This window comes from Bubalus kerabau, chromosome 3 (genome assembly GCF_029407905.1).
Source record: "Bubalus kerabau isolate K-KA32 ecotype Philippines breed swamp buffalo chromosome 3, PCC_UOA_SB_1v2, whole genome shotgun sequence".
Classification (NCBI taxonomy): domain Eukaryota; kingdom Metazoa; phylum Chordata; class Mammalia; order Artiodactyla; family Bovidae; genus Bubalus; species Bubalus kerabau.
The window spans coordinates 170,022,712-170,045,532 of NC_073626.1; the positions used below are offsets into that span (position 1 = coordinate 170,022,712).

The following is a 22,821-nucleotide window of genomic DNA, read 5'->3' on the forward strand; positions in this document are numbered from 1 at the left end:
AAAATTTTAAACAGGTATGGGTTACATAGAACCTATTCTTCATTTACAAAAGGATTTCAAGCACTCCCAGGAATTAGACAAAATTTAAATCAACCAAAAAGATAAAATGGAATGCTCATTTGAAAGGGGAATTGATGATACTTCAAATACGCTGCAAGTATATCTAACATCCCCACCATTTGAGAAAAAATAAGAACTCTATTGCCTTGCTCTCTTAGGTAAACTAACAGTTTGGCAAGAATTAATTTTCTGCTATTACAGAGTAAGTGCTATAGTTCAGTTTAGTCGCTCAGTCGTGTCCGACTCTTTGCGACCCCATGAACCACACCACACCAGGCCTCCCTGTCCATCACCAACTCCTGGAGTCCACCCAAACCCATGTCCATTGAGTCGGTGATGCCATCAAACCATCTCATCCTCTGTCGTCCCTTTCTCCCCCTGCCCTCAATCTTTCCCAGCATCAGGGTCTTTTCAAATGAGTCAGCTCTTGGTATCAGCTGGCCAAAGTATTGGAGTTTCATCTTCAACATCAGTCCTTCCAATGAACACCCAGGACTGATCTCCTTTAGGATAGACTGGTTGGATCTCCTTGCTATAAGGAAACAACAACAACAACAAAAAAACAACCCAACCAATAATCATTTGCATTTGATTCATACCCTACATGGTACAAAGGGCTTTCATCTAGATTCCCTGATCAATCCTCTCAACAATACTTGGGTGCATATTTATCCCCACTTTTAAAATTCAGAAACTGAGGCTAAAATTTAGTGGTGCCAGAGGGCTAGTTTGTGCCAGAGGGCTAGTTTGTGACTTAGCTGCCACTCAGGTGCCACCAGGCCTTAGTCTTGACTTCTGGCCCAAGGCTCTTTCCTCTAGCCAACCTGACCACATGGCAGTTGCCCAACAAATACTCGTGGGCACTTATGTGCTTCCCTGAGATGGTTCTTCTTTCACATTCTATAGAGTATTTACCATTCAGTGTTGATTTCTTACTTGTGTATCTAGCATGGCTGGAATTCCTGAAAGATAGGGTTTTTCCAGTGTATTTTGTTGCTATCAATTATAGGAAGCATAACATTCAGTACCCTCTTCTCTGCTCTTCCTTCAGCGAAAGCTCTCATTAGATTTAGCTTTCCAGATTCTCCGAATAATTCCCTACATCCATGTAATTATTCTCTTATGTATGTTATTTATTGTGACATTCAGCAAGGATCAGAATTCCTTGGAGCTGGAGTGATGAAGAACATTATATCTGAATGAGTTGCTTAGTTGTTCTTGCTTTAAAGTGAAAGCTCTCTCATTGATAATGGCTAAAGTTATGTCCCCATGCTACCAACTTAATATAACTCCCAAAATTCTGTGGAAGAATCAAGTAATGTATTTTCTATTGGGGGCAGAGGAGGAAAGAATAAAAATAGATGTTTTTAATAAATAAGTAAAAGAGTCAACATATTTTCTAGGATTAACTAAACAAATTATACTCGAATACCATTATTTGGTGCAGAAAATGAGAAGGAGAAAAAGATATGTAGAAAGACAGGGAAAACTAGATCTTATATTTTATACATTAAAAATGATAAAAATGGGGAGGATGAGAAAAGGAGAAAGAAAAATAAAGGAAGAAGAAGAGACAAAATAAGCTAAAATCTTGAAAAAAAAATGAAGCTATATTAAAATAAAATAAATTGAGAGTAAGAAATGAATGAGAGAGATCCACATGAAGATGCTTCATATTCTACTCAGGATCCTTAATGTTTTAAGTTCCTGTTTTTAAGTTGTCTTTCTAACGTGATTATGTGTCTCTGTCAATTAGCAACACATAGTTTCAGGTGGAAAATTCTCCAGTGGTTTTCATGATGATATACATCATTTCTTAAAATCACATAGCTTTTCTTAACTTTTTTATTCCCCCAATGGTCCTATACATCATCCATCTTGGTTAAAAGTAATCAGCTGCACTGGACTCATTTCTCGCAGAAAGTTCTTTGCTAGAAAACGTAGTCTGTATGAGATACATGTTTGAATGAGTCTGACAGTTTTCACTTGTGCTTTTCTACAGAGAGGATGTGGTAGTCCTCAAGGAGGGTGGAAATATTTTGGAAGATTCTTAAATTCAATCAATGTGAAGGGTATATCCTTCTGGTTGACCATGACAAAATTGTTTCGGACTTGTTTTAGAGATGCTGTACTGATAGTTATTTCGGGATAGGCCAGAGTTTGTACCAGTACCTTTACCACCACTCACAAGCCCCTTTACAGATGATGGGCTGGAGTTAAGGTCTGTGGGACAGAGGCAAATCAAGGAGTCTTTTCAGTAATGAGTCCAGAGCTTTGACCTTATTGGCGTCATTTCCTGGCGAGCTACCATAGCACTCCACCCATTGAAACATCTTTGAATCAAGTCAATGATTCATTTTATCTTTCCTAACTGATACACAAACCCCAAGATGATTGGTAGCTCTTGACTTGAGCTGGAGGGCATGGTGGTGCATTCCAGTTGCTTATCTTGTTCCATCACTGGGTTCCCTCCCAATGGGCACCCGTGGGCCCTGAAGGAATGTACCATAAAGGGAAATGAATGTAGTTAAAAGTGACAGGGTATCTTAGGATTTGCCTAACCTTTTGTGAGAGGAAGGATGATCAGGATGGTGTGGTGTTACATAATCAATAAAAATAACAAGATTCAGAATAGATGCTTGCTTAGGGTCAGGCCATGGTGAAACTCAAGCATGTGTTTGTAAGTCTACTGGTTAACTAGTTTATTATAAGCTAGTTAAATCATGAGACTATGCAGAACTGATGGAAACAGAGTAGAATGATGGCTAACATAACATAACAGGGTTGCAGACTGGGGAGATGTTGGGCAGTGAGTACAAACGCAGTTAGAAGGTGGTAAGTTTTGGAGATTTAGTGCACAGATTTGTGATGATAGTCAGTAATACTGCACTGTATACTTCAAAGTTGCTAAGAGAGAAATCTTATATGTCCTCACCATAAAAAAAAAATCATAAGGCTATAATACTACAAGAGGTTATAGCCATTTCCTTTTATTTATGGAAATGAAGCTGCTAATTAATAATATCTATAAAAGAATTTTCCTGTATCATTGAATAGTATATTCCTTCCAAAAGAGAATTCAGAGAGTGGGTATTTGCACAGCGCTTATTTTCTGACAGAGATGCTAAGACCCAGAGAACACAATAGCTTGCCCAATCACACAGTGAATTACTGGTATGGTTAATCAGTTATTCTTGAGCCCTAACCAACAAAGTAACCTATTTCTGGAACTGTCTTATGGGCACTTTCCACCTTAGTTAATAAAGCAACTTCACTACTAAATTTGGAAAAAGCTACTGGCCCATGTAAACTGTTTGTAGTTAGCTTTCTAACTACAAACTTATTTTATATTTCACTTATTTTATATTGCAAAATCTAACACAAAATATAGCATATTATTGATATCTCTTGATATAATATATTGTTTCTAGAACTATCCATTAAGTTGGGGGGACAGTAAAAATTTTGTAAGGCTTGCTGTAATATTTTCATAAAAGCCTGGTATTCTAAGAAATAAGATTATTCTTTTATCTTCTAATAGAAATTCTTTACTAGAAAATATTAAAACTCTGAACAAAGGTAGGCTTTTAAAATCATATTTCTAAGTTAAGTACTGCTGCTGCTGCTGCTAAGTCACTTCAGTCGTGTCGACTCTGTGTGACCCCATAGACGGCAGCCCACCAGGCTCCCCCGTCCCTGGGATTCTCCAGGCAAGAACACTGGAGTGGGTTGCCATTTCCTTCTTCAATGCATGAAAGTGAGAAGTGAAAGTGAAGTCGCTGAGTCTTGTCCGACTCTTAGCGACCCCACGGACTGCGGCCCACCAGGCTTCTCCACCCATGGGATTTTCCAGGCAAGAGTGCTGGAGTGGGGTGCCATTGCCTTCTCCGGTTAAGTACTGTATATACTGTGAAATAAGGTTCTTTTTATATGTGGTTTTGGAAATAGTTTATTCTTTTCTGATTATAAAATATTTGTTTACTGTAAAAATTGATATAGAAACAATATGAAAATAAGTGGCGAGAGTCCCCCACTACCGAAGATCATTTCTGTTTCCATTTTGGCGATTTTCTTTCCAATTTGTTTATTTTGAAAAGCATGGATATGAACATACAGAATTTCCCATAATGTGTTAACAGAACATTTACAATGTTGTATCCTACAACTTTATGATAATGTCATTGAGATTTTCCCTTTGATAAAATGATTCAAAATTGTTTAAATGGCAACATATCATTCAATACTCTGGATATCCTACAATTATTTTAATCACTACTCTATTATTAACTGTTTGGGTATTTTCTTTCCTGTTCTCTGTAATGCTGATCAGTCATGTGTGTAATTTTCTCAAGCATTTCTGATTATATTCTTGGTAGATACGGATTGCCTTAAATGAAAAATTAGGTTTAGTCATTTCTAGAAAAGCTCCAAAACATAAACAAATGAATAGCTGAATGATCCCTAGCAGGAGTACAACAAAGCTACCTAAGATTGGAATGTTTAAACATCACATATTAGAACTTGGAGCCCATCACATGCTGGCCTTTTAGCTGATGGTGTTCCTATAGACCAGGCGAAAATTGCTGGCTCAAATGTGAAACTATCTGCTCTGAAGGAACCTGTGGCCTAGGTCCCTACCCGTGCCTTGACCCAGCAGCATTCCTAAGCAAATTATTCTCTGCCTCATTAAGTTATTATAGCTGGCTCCTTCATGTTAGCTTTGACAGGCATGCAGGGGAATTTTCAAATTTACAATAGGGAGCTACCAAGATTTCATCATCAGAGCAATAACTCAATTACCTATTTAAAACCTTTGATCTGTTAAATAAATACACGTAGTACTTAGAGGCTCCTTCGGAAAGTACAGGACTGCCCTCCTCCCTTCCATTGGCTCTCTTCTTCCGGTTCTTCGATTTCCCTGGCAAAATATTTACTTTAAGAGTTCAGGGTGTGGTGTGTACATTTCACAGGGCATTTTGCCTTTGTGCCAGAAAAAATTAAAAAGTACCCAACAATTAAGGAGACAGAGGCTAGGACTTATCACAGTAATTGATAGTGTGCTGGCATTTGCTACATTTTAGACTCTCATTTCATAAAAAGTCTTAAGGAAATACATCTATTTCTGGATATTGTGAAATGTACAGGGATCTGGGTTTACCTGATCAGAGATTTCTGGTAGGTAGCTTTGCAATCTCAAATCTATTGATATTAAGTATGTACACTTTTTAAAGACCCTGAAATTGAATTTCTTGGACCTACTTTAAGAGAGTAATTAAGAATATGTGCAAGAATTCATGTAGTTTGTCCTTCATAGTGCTGTTTATAAAAACTGAAAAACTAGAAACAGCCTAAGGAATTAAAGCAAGGATGATTACACAATGGGAAACCACACAATAATTTAAAACGATGGCATAGAGAGTACATTTGTTTTGAGGTATGGCAAAACCAATACAATATTGTAAAGTAATTAGCCTCCAATTAAAATAAATAAATTTAAATTAGAAAAAAAGAAAAAATATGAATGGCTGATTTATCTATATTCTTAAATGAAAAGGATAAGTTTTGGAAAATATGAGTATTCTGATTAAATTTATGTTAAATATGTGGATACTCTAATAGAATTAAGTCTAGAAGTTTACACAGTTTTTTTTAAAACCATTGAAATCCTCTGGATGGTGAATACATGACTAATCTTTACATTTCTCTTTTGACTTGTTTATATCTTTTTTATTTAAACGATTATATGGTGTTGTTATATTTTTAAGTGCACCTATATCTTTAAAGCTCTATTTTTTTTTCTGCATTATGTCCTACAGACTTTCTTCATCCTTAAGAGAAGAAAAGACACTAGAAGACTTATGTATTCAGCTTGACATACGCACTTTATGAGAATTTATTATTTTTTTTGGCAAGGAAAAGACTAAATATTCAGCAATTTCTTTTAAACCATTAAAACAATCCAGGAGCAGATATGACTCCAGAGTCTATAGATAAATATGATGCTCTCGTCATTGCTTCCCTCATCTCACAGCAGCCATTCCTAATACATAATGAAACTTTTCTCAATGTCCTGTACTTAGCCTCAAAATCATTCTTAGGGTAACAGTTCATAAAATGTTAGGTTGTTTGTCTCACCAGGAAGTTATCATACTAAAATCATTCATAACACTGTTGAATAATATTTATTGGATTTTCCACTGAATATTGTTAAAAGGGAACTCTATAAAACCAAGAAACATTAGCATCTCATCAGTGAAAACCCTTTAATGAAAATATGACCTATGCTTTAGAATGATAAACAAAAGAAGTGAAACCTAATTTTAGCAGGATGAAATTTAAAATAAATGTTGCAAATATAGAAGATTAAGACTGTTTTTGACGTACAACATGCCAGTCATTGTACATGGTTCAACAATCTAAACCTAGAAAATTTAGATGTCTTCTCATTGTTCCATACCCATACACATGCAGCATGAACACTGAATACTTTGGCATCTTGTATGGTATTTATCTAATTTCTTAGGAGATTTCAATCTCATGATGTTTTGTGCAGCCTTTTTGCTCTTTTTCAACCTCGATTTCAAGGCACACATCTTGGCTTGAACCAGCCAGTCTTGGAGACTCTATTAGTAATTAAGCAAAGAAAGGCAGCACCAATTTTATAGTATCAGTACTATAATTTGGAAAGTTCATATTTCCTAAAAAACTTGAAGATAAAAATGGCATTAAGTTGTCTCTGTAGATGAGATTTTTTTATTTCAAAGAAAAATTTAGTCATGGGCTGTTGACTGGATTGATGATGCAATCTAGTTTGAAGTAACAACGGAGATTCTTTGGCTTCCAGATTTATAGTGGGAAACTCCTGCTAAAATCTCCTGAGCCCTCATATACTTTGAGAATTGTCTCCTTCATGATGAAAGATTTCTTGAAAGGCAGCCAAATTCCCAACTTCTTCATTCAGAAGAAGCAAAATACAGACTATCAGAAAATCAAAAGAATTTTAAAGAGATGGATCTGGAATAACCAGTGTTATACCATCTAGTAACAACAAACTTAGGCTTCCCTGATAGCTCAGCTTGTGAAGAATCCGCCTGCAATGCAGGAGACTCCAGTTCAATTCCTGGATAGAGAAGACCCCTGGAGAAGGGATAGGCTACCCTCTCCAGTATTCTTGGGCTTCCCTGATGGCTCAGATGGTAAAGACTCTGCCTGCAATATGGGAGACCTGGGTTCGAACCCTGGGTTGGGAAGATCGCCTGGAGAAGGGCATGGCAACCTACTCCAGTATTCTTGCCTGGAGAATCCCCGTGGAGAGAAGAGCCTGGCAGGTTACAGTCTATGGGGTTGCAAACAGTTGGACATGACTGAGTGACTAAGCACAGCACAGCAGCAACAAACTTTCAAAAAATGAAACTATAATTGGTTTGCAGTATTGCATTAACTTCAGATATACAGCAAAGTGGTATATATATTTGTATACATATGTTTTTTCAGATTCTTTTCCATTATAGATTATTACAAGATGCTGAATATGGTTCCCTGTGCTATACAGTAAATCCTTGATGTTTATCTATTTTGTATATAGTGGTGTATCTGTTAGTCCCATAAATCCTAATTTATCCCTCCCCTACCGTTCCCCTTTGGTAACCGTGAATTTGTTTTCTAATGACAGACTTTTTGATCACAAGAACATTGAATTCGAAAATTAATGTGAAAGTAAGAGAAATTGTATTTAAAAGTGCCTTAAAATAATGTGGCTTACTTTCACACATATAGGAGTTTTTCTAAGTATCTGAGGCATTTTTCCTCCAGACAGTAGCATATCCTCTCCTATTTGAGTTTTTGTGGTTTCCATTTCTTGAGGATATGTCATATGTTCTTTTTGACCAGGGAAAGGCATTAAGCAATGACTCACATTTTGGAAAAACTGGGATTTCAAAAGACAGTGTTGAATTACATAAAACGTTTCCCTCTGAAATGTCCGTCATGGCTTTAAATTTTTTTTCTGAGATACGTAGAATACTGTGCAATATTAACAGTGAAGGTTCTGTTATACATACTAGCGGCAAAAATGTTTCATTAAACAACCTATGCCCCCAACCCATGTTGAAAGTCAGATGTCTTGTTTGTTTGAAATTTCATTAAATTAAATATAATCTAATGTTAAAAATGTCTAAATAGTCTCTAAGGTGGCTTTATATTCGGTTCCAGACAGTTATTGATTTTATATCAGTTGTAACCAATTAAGTCCTCAAAACCAAGGTTGGCTTCAGCTATGCCTGAGTCCAGGTGAGACTGTCATATGTGGGGGAAAGAAGCTTCTCCATTTGGATGTCCATTGAGTGCTGGGAGCTGGCATATTGCATATTGAGTGAGGATCTGGAATAGCTCAACTGGAATTCTATCACTGCCGGGAGCCAGCGTGAGGCACTCCGCCCATGACAAAGGTCATGAGGAAGGAGGCTCGGCATACGCAAAGGCGGGATCGAGCCTCAGGAGTCCCCCTGGAAATTCTCGAGCATCTACCCCCAAAACCAGAGTCTGCCTACTTTCTGCTTTGTGCTTTCACCTACACCTCTGACTTTACGGGGGGCTGTCCCCCACTACCTCTCTCTGAAAAGAGAGTTAGCTTACAGCTCCAGTTAATAATTCCTGGATGTGACAGTGTTTCAACCTACAAACTCCTTTGGAAATCCTCTAGCCTGCCGGAATGGGTTTTTCCAGCCACATGTGATTGTTCAGAGCCTCCCAACTGTGAGAGGCAGGAGATGTTCTAAACTGCCTAAACACAGATTCCTTTGAGTAGTTAAAAGATTGATTAGAAATTGTATTGGTGAAGGGTTTTTCACTTGTTGGGCCAATGTTTGCTGCTAAGTCTCCATACTCCTTACCTACTGTGTCCTTGGCAGTGTATTGATTGATATAATGGGTGTATAGAAATGTAAAATGCAGCTTTGTCTAATGCTTTTTGGAAGGCTGGTGCCTGACTTTGGAATAATCACCTTTAGAGAAAAATAAGTTTCTTAAAATGTTAACAGGCCTCCGGGCAAGAAGATGATGTCAATCACCTGAACTTTTGCATATGATAAGTTTGAAAGCCTGGCTTCGATTAGGACCAGGAACTGCTGTCCTTGCATGACTCCACCCCTTCCCCCATTATCCTCTATGCACAACTTTAGGTATAAAAACTACTTTGGAAAATAAAGTGCGGGCCTTGCTCACCAACGCTTGGTCTCCCCATGTCATTCTTCCCTTTAACTTCCAGCTGAGCGTCCATCTGGAGCGCGGATGTCCTCTGCGACCATTTATTTGCCTGGGCTTCTAAGACCCACTCGAGAAGGTGTCTAAGGTGGGGCACCTTCCGCTATTCGAGAGGGCGCCTGCGGCCTCCGTGGTCAGAGCTAACCTGGTGTCACGGGTTATATTGATTTTCCGCGTAAACCAAGCCACTCAGCTTCTTTTCTCCACTGAATTTTCCTACTGAGCTATCCTTATTTCAGCCGCTTTTCTCCACTGAATTTCCTCACTGAGCTATCCTTATTCTATTACTCTTTGTATCCTTAATTAAAGTGTAATTAAGCAGTTGTTCCCTGACCCTCGCCTAGCCGTCTCTCCTTCGAATACCCTGGATCAGCCGGGGCTGGTCCCCGGCAGGTGGCGCCCGAGACAGGCTATTCCAAGGTAAGCCCCCTGCAATTAGGGTCATCAGCCCTTTTGCTCCCCCGTTCTCGGAACAACTGGGTCATCAGCTCTCTTGTTCCCCCACGGAGCAGTTTGGGTCATCAGCTCTACTGCTCCCCCCTCGGAACAGTTTGGGTCATCAGCCTTCTGTTTCCCCCCCGGGACAATCTGGGTCATCAGCCCTATTGTCCTTCCAGTGTTTGGGACGGCTAGGACCCCACTCAAGGGTGCCGTGGACCCCCCTGTAGGATAGACAGGGCGAGAGGAGTGGGAAGTGTTGAAAGTGTTGAAGAGTTAGAGAGAAAAAACAGTTTCTAAAAAGGCTGACAAGAAAGGCCTGATCTTTTGATAGCTAAAAGCAAAATCCTCTATTATACTTAATTTTCTGACATGGGTAACACTGAATCAAATGAAAGACAGCTCTTTATAGGAGTAATTTTACAGTTATTAAATAAAAGAGGAATCAAAGTTAAAAAATCTACCATTCAATCATTTTTTTCCTTTCTACAAGAGCACTGTCCCTGGTTTCCAGACGAAGGCTCTGTTAACTTAGATGTCTGGGAGAAAGTAGGAAAACAGCTAAAAACTTACCATGCCGAACATGGCTCAGAAAAGGTGCCTAATGACGCCTTTTCCTTATGGAATATCATTAGAGATGTCTTAGACCATGCCCCTGATTCAGAAAAAGTACATCTTAAAAGGGATAGTGAAGAAAATGCTGTAGCTAAATCTGCCCCTGAATCTAAAAGAGTAACCCTTAAAGAGGAAAATGAGGTCGAAACTGTAGTTAAACCTGAGGAAAATGAGAAAAACGAAGACCCGCCTGACTATCGGCAACTAAGAAAAATGTTAGCAGCCATGACTACTCAGGAACAACTTAAAGATAGGGATGAGAAACAAGATCAGCCTTCCCCAAAAGGAAAAGAGAATTTAGACGAGATAACAACTAAATATCACTCCGATGAAGATTGGCATCTCTTAAACAAAGATGCCCCAAAAAGCCTAAGAGAAACTTCCCCTATCAGGCCATCTGCTCCAAGGAACCTAAGGGAAACGTCTCCCATTAGGCCATATGCCCCTAGGGATTTCCAAGAGACCTTCCCAGTTACTCCATATGTAACCTCTGGATACCAAACAGTTCAAAGAGCTCCAGAGTACAGAGCAGAGAATATGGAACCCATGCCTTTGCCACCACCTCCCTTACCAAGCCGTACAGGTCCTATTAAACCCGCATTATTGCTGCCACCTCCCTATCGAAGTGGGAGAGCTCCACTATCGATCCCACGGAGACGGGCCTTTGTCGCCCCTGGCGAGAAATTTGATCCCCAACTCCAGGCTTGTTTCCCTTTAATTTTTGACAATGATGAAAGGGAACAAAAGGCTATCGACTGGGAGCCTGTTTCCTTTCAATTGGTAAAAGAACTTAAAAACTCATGTATTTCATATGGGCCTAAAGCCCCATATACGATGCAGCTAGTAGAAAATTTAGCAGGCCAATGGTTAACACCTCGAGAGTGGAAAACAATTGCTAAGGCCTGCCTGTCCGGAGGACATTTCATACTTTGGAAATCTGAATATGATGATCTCGCTCGTATATATGCTTTTTCTAACCAAAATACTGACCTTAAACATATCACTGAACCTATATTACTTGGACAGACCGACTACCCCTCGTATGACGAACAGATGAAATTAGATAGGACTGCTATACAACAGGTGGCTGATTGTGCCTTTAATGCCTGGCGCTCATTGCCCGATGGTAAGGCATCAGGTGCTGCTCTATCTGATATTAAACAAAAGTCAGAAGAGCCATTTGAAGATTTTGTCTCACGACTCTCAGAAGCTGTCCAGAGAATAATTTCTGATTCCGAGGGAGCTAAATTATTAACAAAACACTTGGCCTTTGAAAATGCTAATTCCACCTGCCAGGCTATATTGCGCCCTATTAGAAGAACTGGATCTTTAATTGATTATATGAAACAGTGTGCAGATGTAGGACCGTCAATGCTACAGGGTGTTGCTATAGCTGCAGCAATAAAAGGGAATTCTTATCAGCAGGCAGTCCAAACTTTTTTTACTAACAAGAATAAGCCATCACAAGGCGATCCCAATAACCAAGGCAGGAATGCATTCCCTGGAACTTGTTTTTCCTGTGGCCAGAAGGGACACACTTTTCATGACTGCCCTCAAAAAACACCCGGTTCTTATCTGCCTAATCCGGCCCAACCGGCTGCGTCTGCTCCGCAAAACCCCGCCCCCCTGCCCATTAATCCTAGGTCTCTTTGCCCTTGCTGCCAGAGAGGATATCATTGGGCAAGGGACTGTAGGTCACGATTCCATAGAAATGGAGTCTTTTTAGGCCCCGACCAGCAGTCGGGAAACGGGTTGAGGGGCCAGCCCCAGGCCCCGACAACGATTGGGGCAGCCTCACTGAACCCATTCATTCCCTTCGTCCCGTCGCAGAGCTCATCAGAGCAACCCCAGGCAGCGCAGGCCTGGACCTCAGTTCCACCACCTCAACAATATTAACACCAGATAGCCCCACTATAAAAATCCCTACAGGAGTTAAAGGCCCGTTACCAACAGGCCTGGTAGGAATTATACTAGGCAGAGGTTCCCTAGCTATGCAAGGTCTTACAATTATTCCTGGAGTAATTGACTCAGATTATACAGGAGAAATTCAGATAATGATTTCACCCCCGACTAAAACTTTCCAAATACATCAGGGACAGAGAATAGCCCAACTTTTACTTTTGCCTTATCATACTGCAATTGGGCAAACAGCCACCCAAAATGAAAGGCAGGACAAAGGATTTGGATCTAGTGACATGGCTTTTTGGGTAACAGAAATTACTAAGAAGCGTCCTATGAAATCTATCCTCGTTAGTGGCAAGTCTATTGAAGGACTATTAGATACAGGGGCAGACGTTTCTTGTATTTCTGGGAAAGACTGGCCCAGTTCCTGGCCCACACATACTACTGAAAATGATTTGGTGGGCATAGGAAGAGCTCCTGCAGTAGCTAAAAGTGCAAAAATTTTAGATTGGCAATTTGAGAATACCCGTGGAACATTCCAACCGTATGTAATTCCTTCACTCCCCTTTTCCCTGTGGGGGAGAGATGTGCTGTCTCAAATGGGCATGTTACTTTTTAGCCCTGATGATACAGTAACTTTTCAAATGCTACAAATGGGCTATGACCCCTCAAAAGGGTTAGGTAAACAGCAGACAGGAATAATTGAGCCAATTTGCCCGGCTCCTCGAAAGTTCCGTACTGGATTAGGGTATCCAAATTTTTGATGGAGGCCATTGTTTTTGCTGCCGACCCCATTACGTGGAAATCTCAAGACCCGGTGTGGGTAGAACAATGGCCTCTGACTAAAGAAAAACTACTGGCAGCCAAAGCGTTAATTTCTGAACAACTAGGATTGGGACATATTGAGCCCTCCAATAGCCCCTGGAATACTCCTATTTTTGTTATTAAGAAAAAATCTGGCAAGTGGCGACTTTTACAAGATTTAAGAGCTATTAATGCCACTATGGAAGATATGGGGGCCTTACAACCTGGGCTTCCTTCCCCAGTAGCCATCCCAGAAGGATATAATATTATTGTAATTGATTTGCAAGACTGTTTTTTCACCATCCCCTTAAATGCTGAGGATAAAAAGCGATTTGCCTTTAGTTTACCAGCAGAAAATTTTAAACAGCCTCATTTAAGGTTTCAATGGAAAGTGTTGCCCCAGGGAATGAAAAATAGCCCTACTCTATGTCAAAAATTTGTTAATGCTGCTTTAGAAGATGTTAGAGCTAAATATGAACAGGTCTATATGATTCACTATATGGATGATATTTTAATAGTTCATCCTGATAGAGCTCATTTACAAACTGTCCTCCAGGATTTGACCCAGGCGTTAACAGACAGAGGCTTAAAAATCGCCCCAGAGAAAATTCAAGTCAATCCGCCCATAACTTACTTAGGACGGGTTATCAATTCAGAAACTGTGACTCATGCCCCATTAAAATTGAGAAAGGATCACCTTATTACTTTAAATGATTATCAAAAACTTTTAGGCGACATTAATTGGATCAGACCTTATTTAAAATTAACCACTGCTGAATTAAAACCTCTTTTTAACATTTTACGCGGGGATCCTGATCCAACTTCTAAGAGACAATTAACTGCTGAGGCTCAGGAGGCCTTAGAAAAGGTGGAAGCAGCTTTATCCGATAGCTATGTAAAAAGAGTTAATTTACAAACAAATTGGCAATTCCTCTGCCTAGCTACTCCAACAGCACCTACAGGAGTTTTATGGCAAAACGGCCCCCTAGAATGGGTCCATCTCCCCGCCCAGGCTAAAAAAGTAGTGGCCTCTTATCCGGGACTGATAGCTACGTTGATATTGAAAGGGAGAAAACGTAGCATTGAATTATTTGGTAAAGAACCAGCAGAAATTGTGATTCCATATAATAAAGAACAACTTGATGCTCTTCTAATGTTTGATGAGAATTGGCAGATTGCTATAGGAAATTATTTTGGCCAAATTCTGCATCATTTACCTTCACATGTTTTGCTAAATTTTATGTCTAAACACCCGGTTATTTTTCCTGTTAGATGTAAATACTCTCCCATCTCAGATGCTCAAATGGTTTTTACTGACGGATCTGCTAATGGCAGAGCTTCTATAGTTACAAAAGATCAGCGTAAAGTTTTACACACGCAGGAGACTTCGGCCCAGAGAGCTGAACTCACAGCTGTTATAGAGGCCTTTGTTATGTTTGCAGAGGAGGAATTTAATCTTTACTCTGATTCTCAGTATGTGGTCAGGCTGTTTCCACATATTGAGACTGCGGTCCTGCCCGAGAACAAAACTGCAATATTTCACTTGTTAACTAAACTGCAGCAGCAAATTTGGAAACGAAGCCGAGCATATTTTATTGGACACATTCGGGCTCATTCCAGATTGCCCGGCCCTTTAAATGCCTTTAATGATTTGGCTGACTTGTTAACTAGAAGTACAGTGGCTACTGTGATTGAGGAGGCCAGAGCCTCTCATTCACTCCACCATCAAAATGCTACTGCGCTAAGATATCAATTTCAGATTCCTCGAGAATCTGCTCGGGAGATTGTTCGTTCCTGTTCTCATTGTCCCACTACTGTAAATAGTTTACCTATGGGAGTTAATCCTCGCGGTCTTAAACCTAATGCACTCTGGCAGATGGATGTAACTCATGTCTCTTCATTTGGAAAATTGTCTTTTGTTCATGTAACTGTAGATACTTTTTCTCACGTTATTATTGCAACTGCTCGCACAGGGGAAGCAGTTAAAGATGTAATACAACATCTCTTTACTTGTTTCTCATATATGGGTCTGCCAAAAGCCTTGAAAACTGATAATGCTCCTGCTTACACATCTAAGTCTTTTCAGGAATTTTGTCTAAAGTTTCAAATTAAACATAATACAGGCATTCCTTATAATCCCCAGGGACAAGCCATTGTGGAAAGAGCACACCAAACATTAAAAATCCAAATTCAAAAATTAAAAGAAGGGGAGTTTAAGTATAGCTCTCCCCATCAAATCTTGCAACATGCTCTTTTCGTAATAAATATTTTAAATGCCGATTCGGCCGGAATTACTGCAATGCTTCGCCATTGGTGCCCTGAGCAGCTGAATGCAAAACCATTAGTTAAATGGAAGGACCTCCTTTCCGGACAATGGAAAGGTCCCGACCCATTGTTAACCAGTGGTCGAGGATATGCTTGCATTTTTCCACAGGACGCAGATTCTCCAATTTGGGTTCCAGACAGATTGATTCGCCATGTCTCAGCCCCTCGGATACCGGATTCCCCAGCTGCTGCGACCCCGAAAAAGGAAGGGACCTCCTCTGCCTTCACTCCCCCCGCCAGCACGGGAAATGCCTCCAGCGTCGGGACAACTGACAGCGGAGATCCCGGATGAGCAAGGAACGGATCCACCCACCAAGCAGATGTCTCAACTTCATATACAGGATATTGCTCCTCCCGATCCTTTGCCTCACAAAAGGGTGTCAGGCCGCCTGACTCAGGCGACCCGGAATGCCTCCATACCTACTTGGGGACAAATAAAAACACTCTGCCACCAGGCACGGGGAATAGCTTCCTTACAGGGATCTCCAGCTTCTCCTGAGAAACTGTTTATTGCCATGCTTGCTTTGCTTTCCTGTCAGGTAAGCGCCTCCCCTATTCCAACCAAATACTGGGCGTATCTCCCAGATCCTCCAACTTTCCAAGTTGTTACTTGGGATAATGAGCCTATACGGGTCAACACAGACCAACCCCAGCTCTTGGGAGGATCCTATACTTCTTACACTAGAGATAAATATCCTATTAACTTCAATTATACCTTCAGGGGATTAACAGGTGATTTCCCTGTTTGCTTTAACTTCCCCAATGACCCTAGAAGCTTTATTACCCCCACCAAAGAAGGATGTGTTGGGGCCTCTAAAAAAATAATTATAACAGATTCCTGGTCTTTACGTCATCGATCAGCTTGGGTATTATTGGCTCGTATGCCCGGGATTCTTGACCCCTATGTAACCCTGCATTCCAAATCTCCACCAAAATATCCGAATTGTTATAAGGTTGCTCCTTCAGAGAAAGTATGGAACACCATAGACAGTCGTACAGGGTATCCGACTTGGACATCTTGTACTTATGATTCAAGGATTGATTATAGGATACCAGGAGGTGGAGATTATACTATTCAGGACTGGAGCAACCCGAATCCAGGTGAGGATCCATTGGCCAATGATACATTTGAGGGCAGATTCGAGAATTGGGATAGGATTCCTCTTCCTTGGCCAACACATGCCACTAGAAGGCATCGTAATCAATTTGTTCCTCCCATGCTGTCTTATACAACGAAGAAACAGACCTATTGGCAACCTGATATTTGGAGAGCCCTTGCTGCTACTGCTCCTGTCTCCTTGTACCGCCCAGATAGCAATTCTACTTATTCTGTTTTAGCTTGTCTACCCTCCCCTTATGTTTTTCTTTTTACTAATGACTCCAAGAAGCTTAATGTACGCATGAATTATTCAGGTGGACCTAATATAGTAACTTGTGACCAATGTATGCTTTCATCTTGTTTGACCCCTCAATATAATGTTTGCTCTTTTGTGGTGTTACAACGCCCACCCTATCTCCTGATACCTGTGACAGTGACTAGCCACTGGTATGACAATTACGGCCTTGCCGTGTTACAACAACTACGAGATTTAATGCGACAACGGCGATTTGTGGGCTTACTTATTTTAGGAATATCGGCTTTGATAGCAGCAATTACTTCTGTTACTGCGGCAGCAATATCACTGAGTCAACAAGTGCATACTGCCCAATATGTTGATACCATGTCTAAAAATGTCTCTTTAACTCTAGCAACACAGGAAGTTATAGATAGAAAATTGGAGATGAGAGTAGATGCCTTAGAAGAGGCAATAATGCATATTGGGACTGAGTTACAGGCGTTAAAAGTAAAAATGGCTCTGTCTTGCCACGCTGATTACCGGTGGATATGCGTGACATCTTTAAAGGTAAACGAGACAGATTATGAATGGGAAAAAATCAAAAATCATATCTCAGGTGTTTGGAACAGCTCTGACATTGGCCTGGACTTAGGGAAACTTCATAATCAAATACAGACCCTGGAACACTCTCGACTGGATTTTACTGCCGCTGGGGCAGCTAATGACTTTTTTCACACTTTCTCTAACTTCATTTCAGGAAAAAACATTCTGTCTAATATCCTTGGATACATCGCTGCTGGTGCTTTAATTTTGCTTCTCATATTCATTCTTCCTTGTATTGTCAGGATTCTTCGGCAGAACATTCAGAAGCTCGCGACTGAGCTGCATCTGGCTGTTTTAAGAAATAAAAAAGGGGGAGATGCTGGGAGCCGGCATATTGCATATTGAGTGAGGATCTGGAATAGCTCAACTGGAATTCTATCACTGCCGGGAGCCAGCGTGAGGCACTCCGCCCATGACAAAGGTCATGAGGAAGGAGGCTCGGCATACGCAAAGGCGGGATCGAGCCTCAGGAGTCCCCCTGGAAATTCTCGAGCATCTACCCCCAAAACCAGAGTCTGCCTACTTTCTGCTTTGTGCTTTCACCTACACCTCTGACTTTACGGGGGACTGTCCCCCACTACCTCTCTCTGAAAAGAGAGTTAGCTTACAGCTCCAGCTAATAATTCCTGGATGTGACAGTGTTTCAACCTACAAACTCCTTTGGAAATCCTCTAGCCTGCCTGAATGGGTTTTTCTGGCCACATGTGATTGTTCAGAGCCTCCCAACTGTGAGAGGCAGGAGATGTTCTAAACTGCCTAAACACAGATTCCTTTGAGTAGTTAAAAGATTGATTAGAAATTGTATTGGTGAAGGGTTTTTCACTTGTTGGGCCAATGTTTGCTGCTAAGTCTCCATACTCCTTACCTACTGTGTCCTTGGCAGTGTATTGATTGATATAACGGGTGTATAGAAATGTAAAATGCAGCTTTGTCTAATGCTTTTTGGAAGGCTGGTGCCTGACTTTGGAATAATCACCTTTAGAGAAAAATAAGTTTCTTAAAATGTTAACAGGCCTCTGGGCAAGAAGATGATGTCAATCACCTGAACTTTTGCATATGATAAGTTTGAAAGCCTGGCTTCGATTAGGACCAGGAACTGCTGTCCTTGCATGACTCCACCCCTTCCCCCATTATCCTCTATGCACAACTTTAGGTATAAAAACTACTTTGGAAAATAAAGTGCGGGCCTTGCTCACCAACGCTTGGTCTCCCCATGTCATTCTTCCCTTTAACTTCCAGCTGAGCGTCCATCTGGAGCGCGGATGTCCTCTGCGACCATTTATTTGCCTGGGCTTCTAAGACCCACTCGAGAAGGTGTCTAAGGTGGGGCACCTTCCGCTATTCGAGAGGGCGCCTGCGGCCTCCGTGGTCAGAGCTAACCTGGTGTCACGGGTTATATTGATTTTCCGCGTAAACCAAGCCACTCAGCTTCTTTTCTCCACTGAATTTTCCTACTGAGCTATCCTTATTTCAGCCGCTTTTCTCCACTGAATTTCCTCACTGAGCTATCCTTATTCTATTACTCTTTGTATCCTTAATTAAAGTGTAATTAAGCAGTTGTTCCCTGACCCTCGCCTAGCCGTCTCTCCTTCGAATACCCTGGATCAGCCGGGGCTGGTCCCCGGCAATTGAGCATTATAGACAGGACAGAAATCCTGGTTCTTTTCTTCCCTCAATAATCCACTCTGCTCTCACTGCTCCCTGATTAAATTGCACTACCACTCCCTTAGTTATTCAAGACAAAACACTTGGAATCATTCCTACTTTTTCTTTCATATTCACTATCCAAATATATATATAAAATAACTCTTCTTTTTATCTTTATATTCCCAATTTAACTACTCTGACCATCTCTACCATGTCCACCCTGCTATTAACAAACTTCCTCACTGCTTTCCTTGCTTCTATCCTGTTCTCATTTTAATATTTATTTTTATTTCTTTATTTACTTGACTGCACTGGGTCTTAGTTGCAGCATGTGGGACCTAGCTCCCTGACTAGGGACTGAACCCCAGGCCCTCTGCATTGGGAGTGCAGAGTCTTAGCCAGTGGATCATGAGGGAAGACCTGTTCTCCTTTTAAAATCTTAAACTGTTTCCCTACAGAAGTTTATCCAATGGCATCCTATCCTGTCCCATTTGGGCTTTCCAGGGGTCACAAATTGACCTGCCAAGGCAAGAGACTCGAGTTGGATGTCTGGATTGGGAAGATCCCCTGGAGGAGGAAATGGCAACCCAGTCCAGTATTCTTGCCTGGAAAATCCCATGGACAGAGGAACTTGGTGGGCCACAGTTCATGGTGTTGCAAAGAGTCAGACATAACTGAGTGACTGAGCATGTGTGGACCCCCATTCCAGTTAGAACAATCAAGCAAACTCCTGACCAAGACCAACAGAGTCTTCTTACCTGATCTCTCTCCTGGCTGCCTCTCTGTCCTCGTTCCATACCACCCTGCCCCTCACTCCCTCTCCTCCAGCACACGGGCCTTGCTGTCCCTCAAGTTTCCCAAGCAGTTCACTGTCTTGGGGATGTTGCCCTTGCTGTTCCCTCCACTTTGGGTGCTCTTTGCCCAGATACCTACAGAGCTCTCTCCTTGACTTCATTCAGTCTCTGCTCACTGTCTCCCGCAAAGGTTCTTTCCAGATGGCCTCACCTAAATGGCACTCAAGACCTTTCCTGATCACCTCATTCAAATGGCACTCATGAACAGTCTTTTTCATCATCCCACTTTACTTTTCTTCAAAACACTTACATTACCTAATATTAAATTACTTACCTGTTGATGTCTTTCTTGTCTGTCTCATCTACTACAATCCAAGTTGCACATGGGTAGAGACTTTGTTTTGTTTACTATGCTATCCTCAGTGCCATGAACAGTCTCTAGTACAAATGAGGTGCACAAATACCCTTGTTGAATGAATGAATTCCTCTTCTCTTGGGTGAGCAATAGGGCCCATGTCAATGAGGCACCCTCTCTGGATCTTTCCTTGGAGGGGTAATCATTCATGTTCTTTACCCTTCACCCCTTACTTTTCCTTTTATGTGAACAGAAGTATAATCAATCTTAAATATTCATTGGAAGGACTGATGCTGAAGCTGAAACTCTAATACTTTGGTCACCTGATGCAATAGTCAACTCATCATGAAAGACCCTGCTGCTGGAAAGGATTGAAAGCAAAAGAAGGGGGTGAGAGAGGATGAGATGGTTAGAGAGCATCAAAGACTCAATGGACATGAATTTGAGCAAATTCCAGGAGATGGTGGAGGACAGAGGAGCCTGGCATATTGCAGTCCATGGGGTCACAAAGAGTCAGACAGGACTGAGCTACTGAACAACAAAAAGTATATGTGTGTGTGTTTGTGTGTGTGTGTGAATGCAGGCGTGTATATGTTTTAAAAAGTAAGACCAAGCAGAGATGATCTTCCACAGCAGGAAGGTGGCCATAGCATTTTCACAAATCAGAATTCCACTTAGAATTCAGTGGGAAAGATTCATTCTCTCTCATAGTGGCACAGCAGAGAAAATTTTTTCTAGATGTCTGCAAAGAATGTTTCCATTTTCCCAATGTCAAAAACAAGCACCAATGGTCCATCTGCTGAGCCCTCCATAGACTTTGTGATGTTACCGCCCTAGTATCAACAAGCTTCCTCACTGCCCTCTCTTATGCTCTTCTTTTAAAGTTTTTATAATATTTGATATTAAGTAAAGGGGAAGAGTGACTTCCTGGTTGGTCAAAACAGTTGAGCAGAAGGGCCATCTGCTGGGACCTCCATAGACTTTGGGATGTTACCACCCTAGTATCAACAAGCTTCCTCACTGCCCTCTCTTATGCTCTCCTTTTATTTATTTATTTATTTTTTTATGCTCCCCTTTTAAAGTTTTTATAGTATTTGCTATTAAGTGAAGGGGAAGAGTGACTTCCTAGTTGGTCAAAATAGTTGAGCAGAAGATACTGAAGGTTGTCAATGGGGTGATGAAACTGCTCTTAATGTGATTTTGGTACCCTTGAGAGGAGGCAAGTCTTCATTGTCAGGTGTACTGGCTACAAAGAAGGAAACCCTCAATCTGCCAACTTTGAAAGGACCAGAGGCTATGTAGCCCAAGATGACAGCAAGATGGAGACTTTGACAGTAAGAGAAAACTTAGAATTTTCAGTGGCCATTTGACAAGTATGGAGCAGTCAAGCAAAAACAAAAAACAAAACAAAAAAAACCCCCAGCATACTAACAAAATCATTCAAGACCTTGACATAAGCCAAGTCGGGGACTCAAAGGTGAGAAGCCAGAAAATTTAGGGGAGTGTCTGGAGGAGAGAGAAAGAAAACCAGCATTAGAATGGAGGGGATTTCAGATCCAATGGTCCTGTGTATGGTTAGCCCACCATGGACTTGTTGTTCAGTTGCTTGGTCATGTCCGATTCTTTGAGACCCCATGGATGGCAATATGCCCAGATCCCTGTTTTTCACTGTCTCCTGGAGTTTGCTCAAACTTATGTCCATTAAGTCAATGATGCCATCCAAACATCTCATCCTCTGTCATCCCCTTCTCCTCCTGCCTTCAATCTTTCCCAGCATCAGGGTCTTTTCCAATGAATCAGTTCTTCTCATCAGGTGGCCAAAGTATCAGAGCTTCAGCTTCAGCATTAGTCCTTCCAGTGAATATTCAGGATTGACTTCCTTTAGGATCGACTGGTCTGATCTCCTTGTGGTCCAAGGGACTCTCAAGAGTCTTCTCCAGCACCACAATTCAAAAGCATCTATTCTTCAGCACCCAGCCTTCTTTATGGTCCAACTCTCACATCTGTACTTGACTACTGGAAAAATCATAGCTCTGACTACACAGGCAAGTGTTGGTATCATGGGCTTGGATGCTGGCATCTCAAATGCAATTCTTCTCCTGAAGAAGATGTCAAGGCAGAGAAGGAACATTGTCTTCTCCATTCATCAGACTCATGACTCCACCTTCAAACTATTTGATAGCCTTACCTTGTTGGCTCTGGGAAGGTGAGGTTTTATGGTTATGTACAGGAAACTTTGGCACCATCTACGTCCACTGGTTATGACTGAGTCCTGTAATAGCCCTGCTGATTTCTTCCCGTATGTCGTTAATGACACTCCTCTGCTGTGACCACCCAGAAACCAAGGAGATGGAAACCAGAGAGTATTGAAGAGCCTCCCATAAGGATAAACAAAGCAAGGAGGAGTGAGCCAAATTTTATTCCTCTTCCTACAGAGAAACTAAATCTGAACTGGAGGGTCTCTCAGTAGGTCAGAAAAGGAATATACACTTTTCACATATAAAACATATACGACTTTGGTCATAGACTGGAGTGGGTGTCCAAACTCAAAAATTTATTTGGCAGCCCTCAAGCTCCATTTCTGTTATCATAAGACTGGTTATAGGGGTCTTTATTTTGGTCTAAACAACAACCCTGCAGAAATTCAGAACGAAGCTGGCTTCCAGTTTTACTGGACCTA

At 41.2% G+C, this 22,821-nt stretch overlaps 1 protein-coding gene across 2 annotated transcripts; it reads left to right on the forward strand.

Moving 5' to 3' along the window:
• The first annotated feature begins 13,662 nt into the window (after positions 1 to 13,662).
• Positions 13,663 to 18,204, forward strand: LOC129646842 (periphilin-1-like). Of its 2 annotated transcripts, XM_055573661.1 has the most exons (4): positions 13,663 to 14,896; positions 15,515 to 15,944; positions 16,454 to 16,506; positions 17,588 to 18,204. In XM_055573661.1, exons 2-4 carry the CDS (start codon positions 15,558 to 15,560, stop codon positions 17,688 to 17,690), a joined length of 543 nt encoding a protein of 180 aa, XP_055429636.1. In that variant the 5' UTR covers positions 13,663 to 14,896; positions 15,515 to 15,557; the 3' UTR covers positions 17,691 to 18,204. The 2 variants fall into 2 exon arrangements, with proteins under 2 accessions (XP_055429636.1, XP_055429637.1); XM_055573662.1 differs by lacking the exons at positions 13,663 to 14,896; positions 16,454 to 16,506 and having other exon boundaries at positions 15,362 to 15,944.
• Positions 18,205 to 22,821: the final 4,617 nt, after the last annotated feature.

Excerpts from the sequence above, each read along its gene's own strand:
- LOC129646842 (XM_055573661.1), top strand. The coding sequence starts at position 15,558 with ATGTCTCAGCCCCTCGGATACCGGATTCCCCAGCTGCTGCGACCCCGA. Across the intron at positions 15,945-16,453 it reads TTGCTTTGCTTTCCTGTCAG|GATACCAGGAGGTGGAGATT; the intron begins GTAAGCGCCTCC and ends GATTGATTATAG. Across the intron at positions 16,507-17,587 it reads CTGGAGCAACCCGAATCCAG|GATTCTTCGGCAGAACATTC; the intron begins GTGAGGATCCAT and ends TTGTATTGTCAG.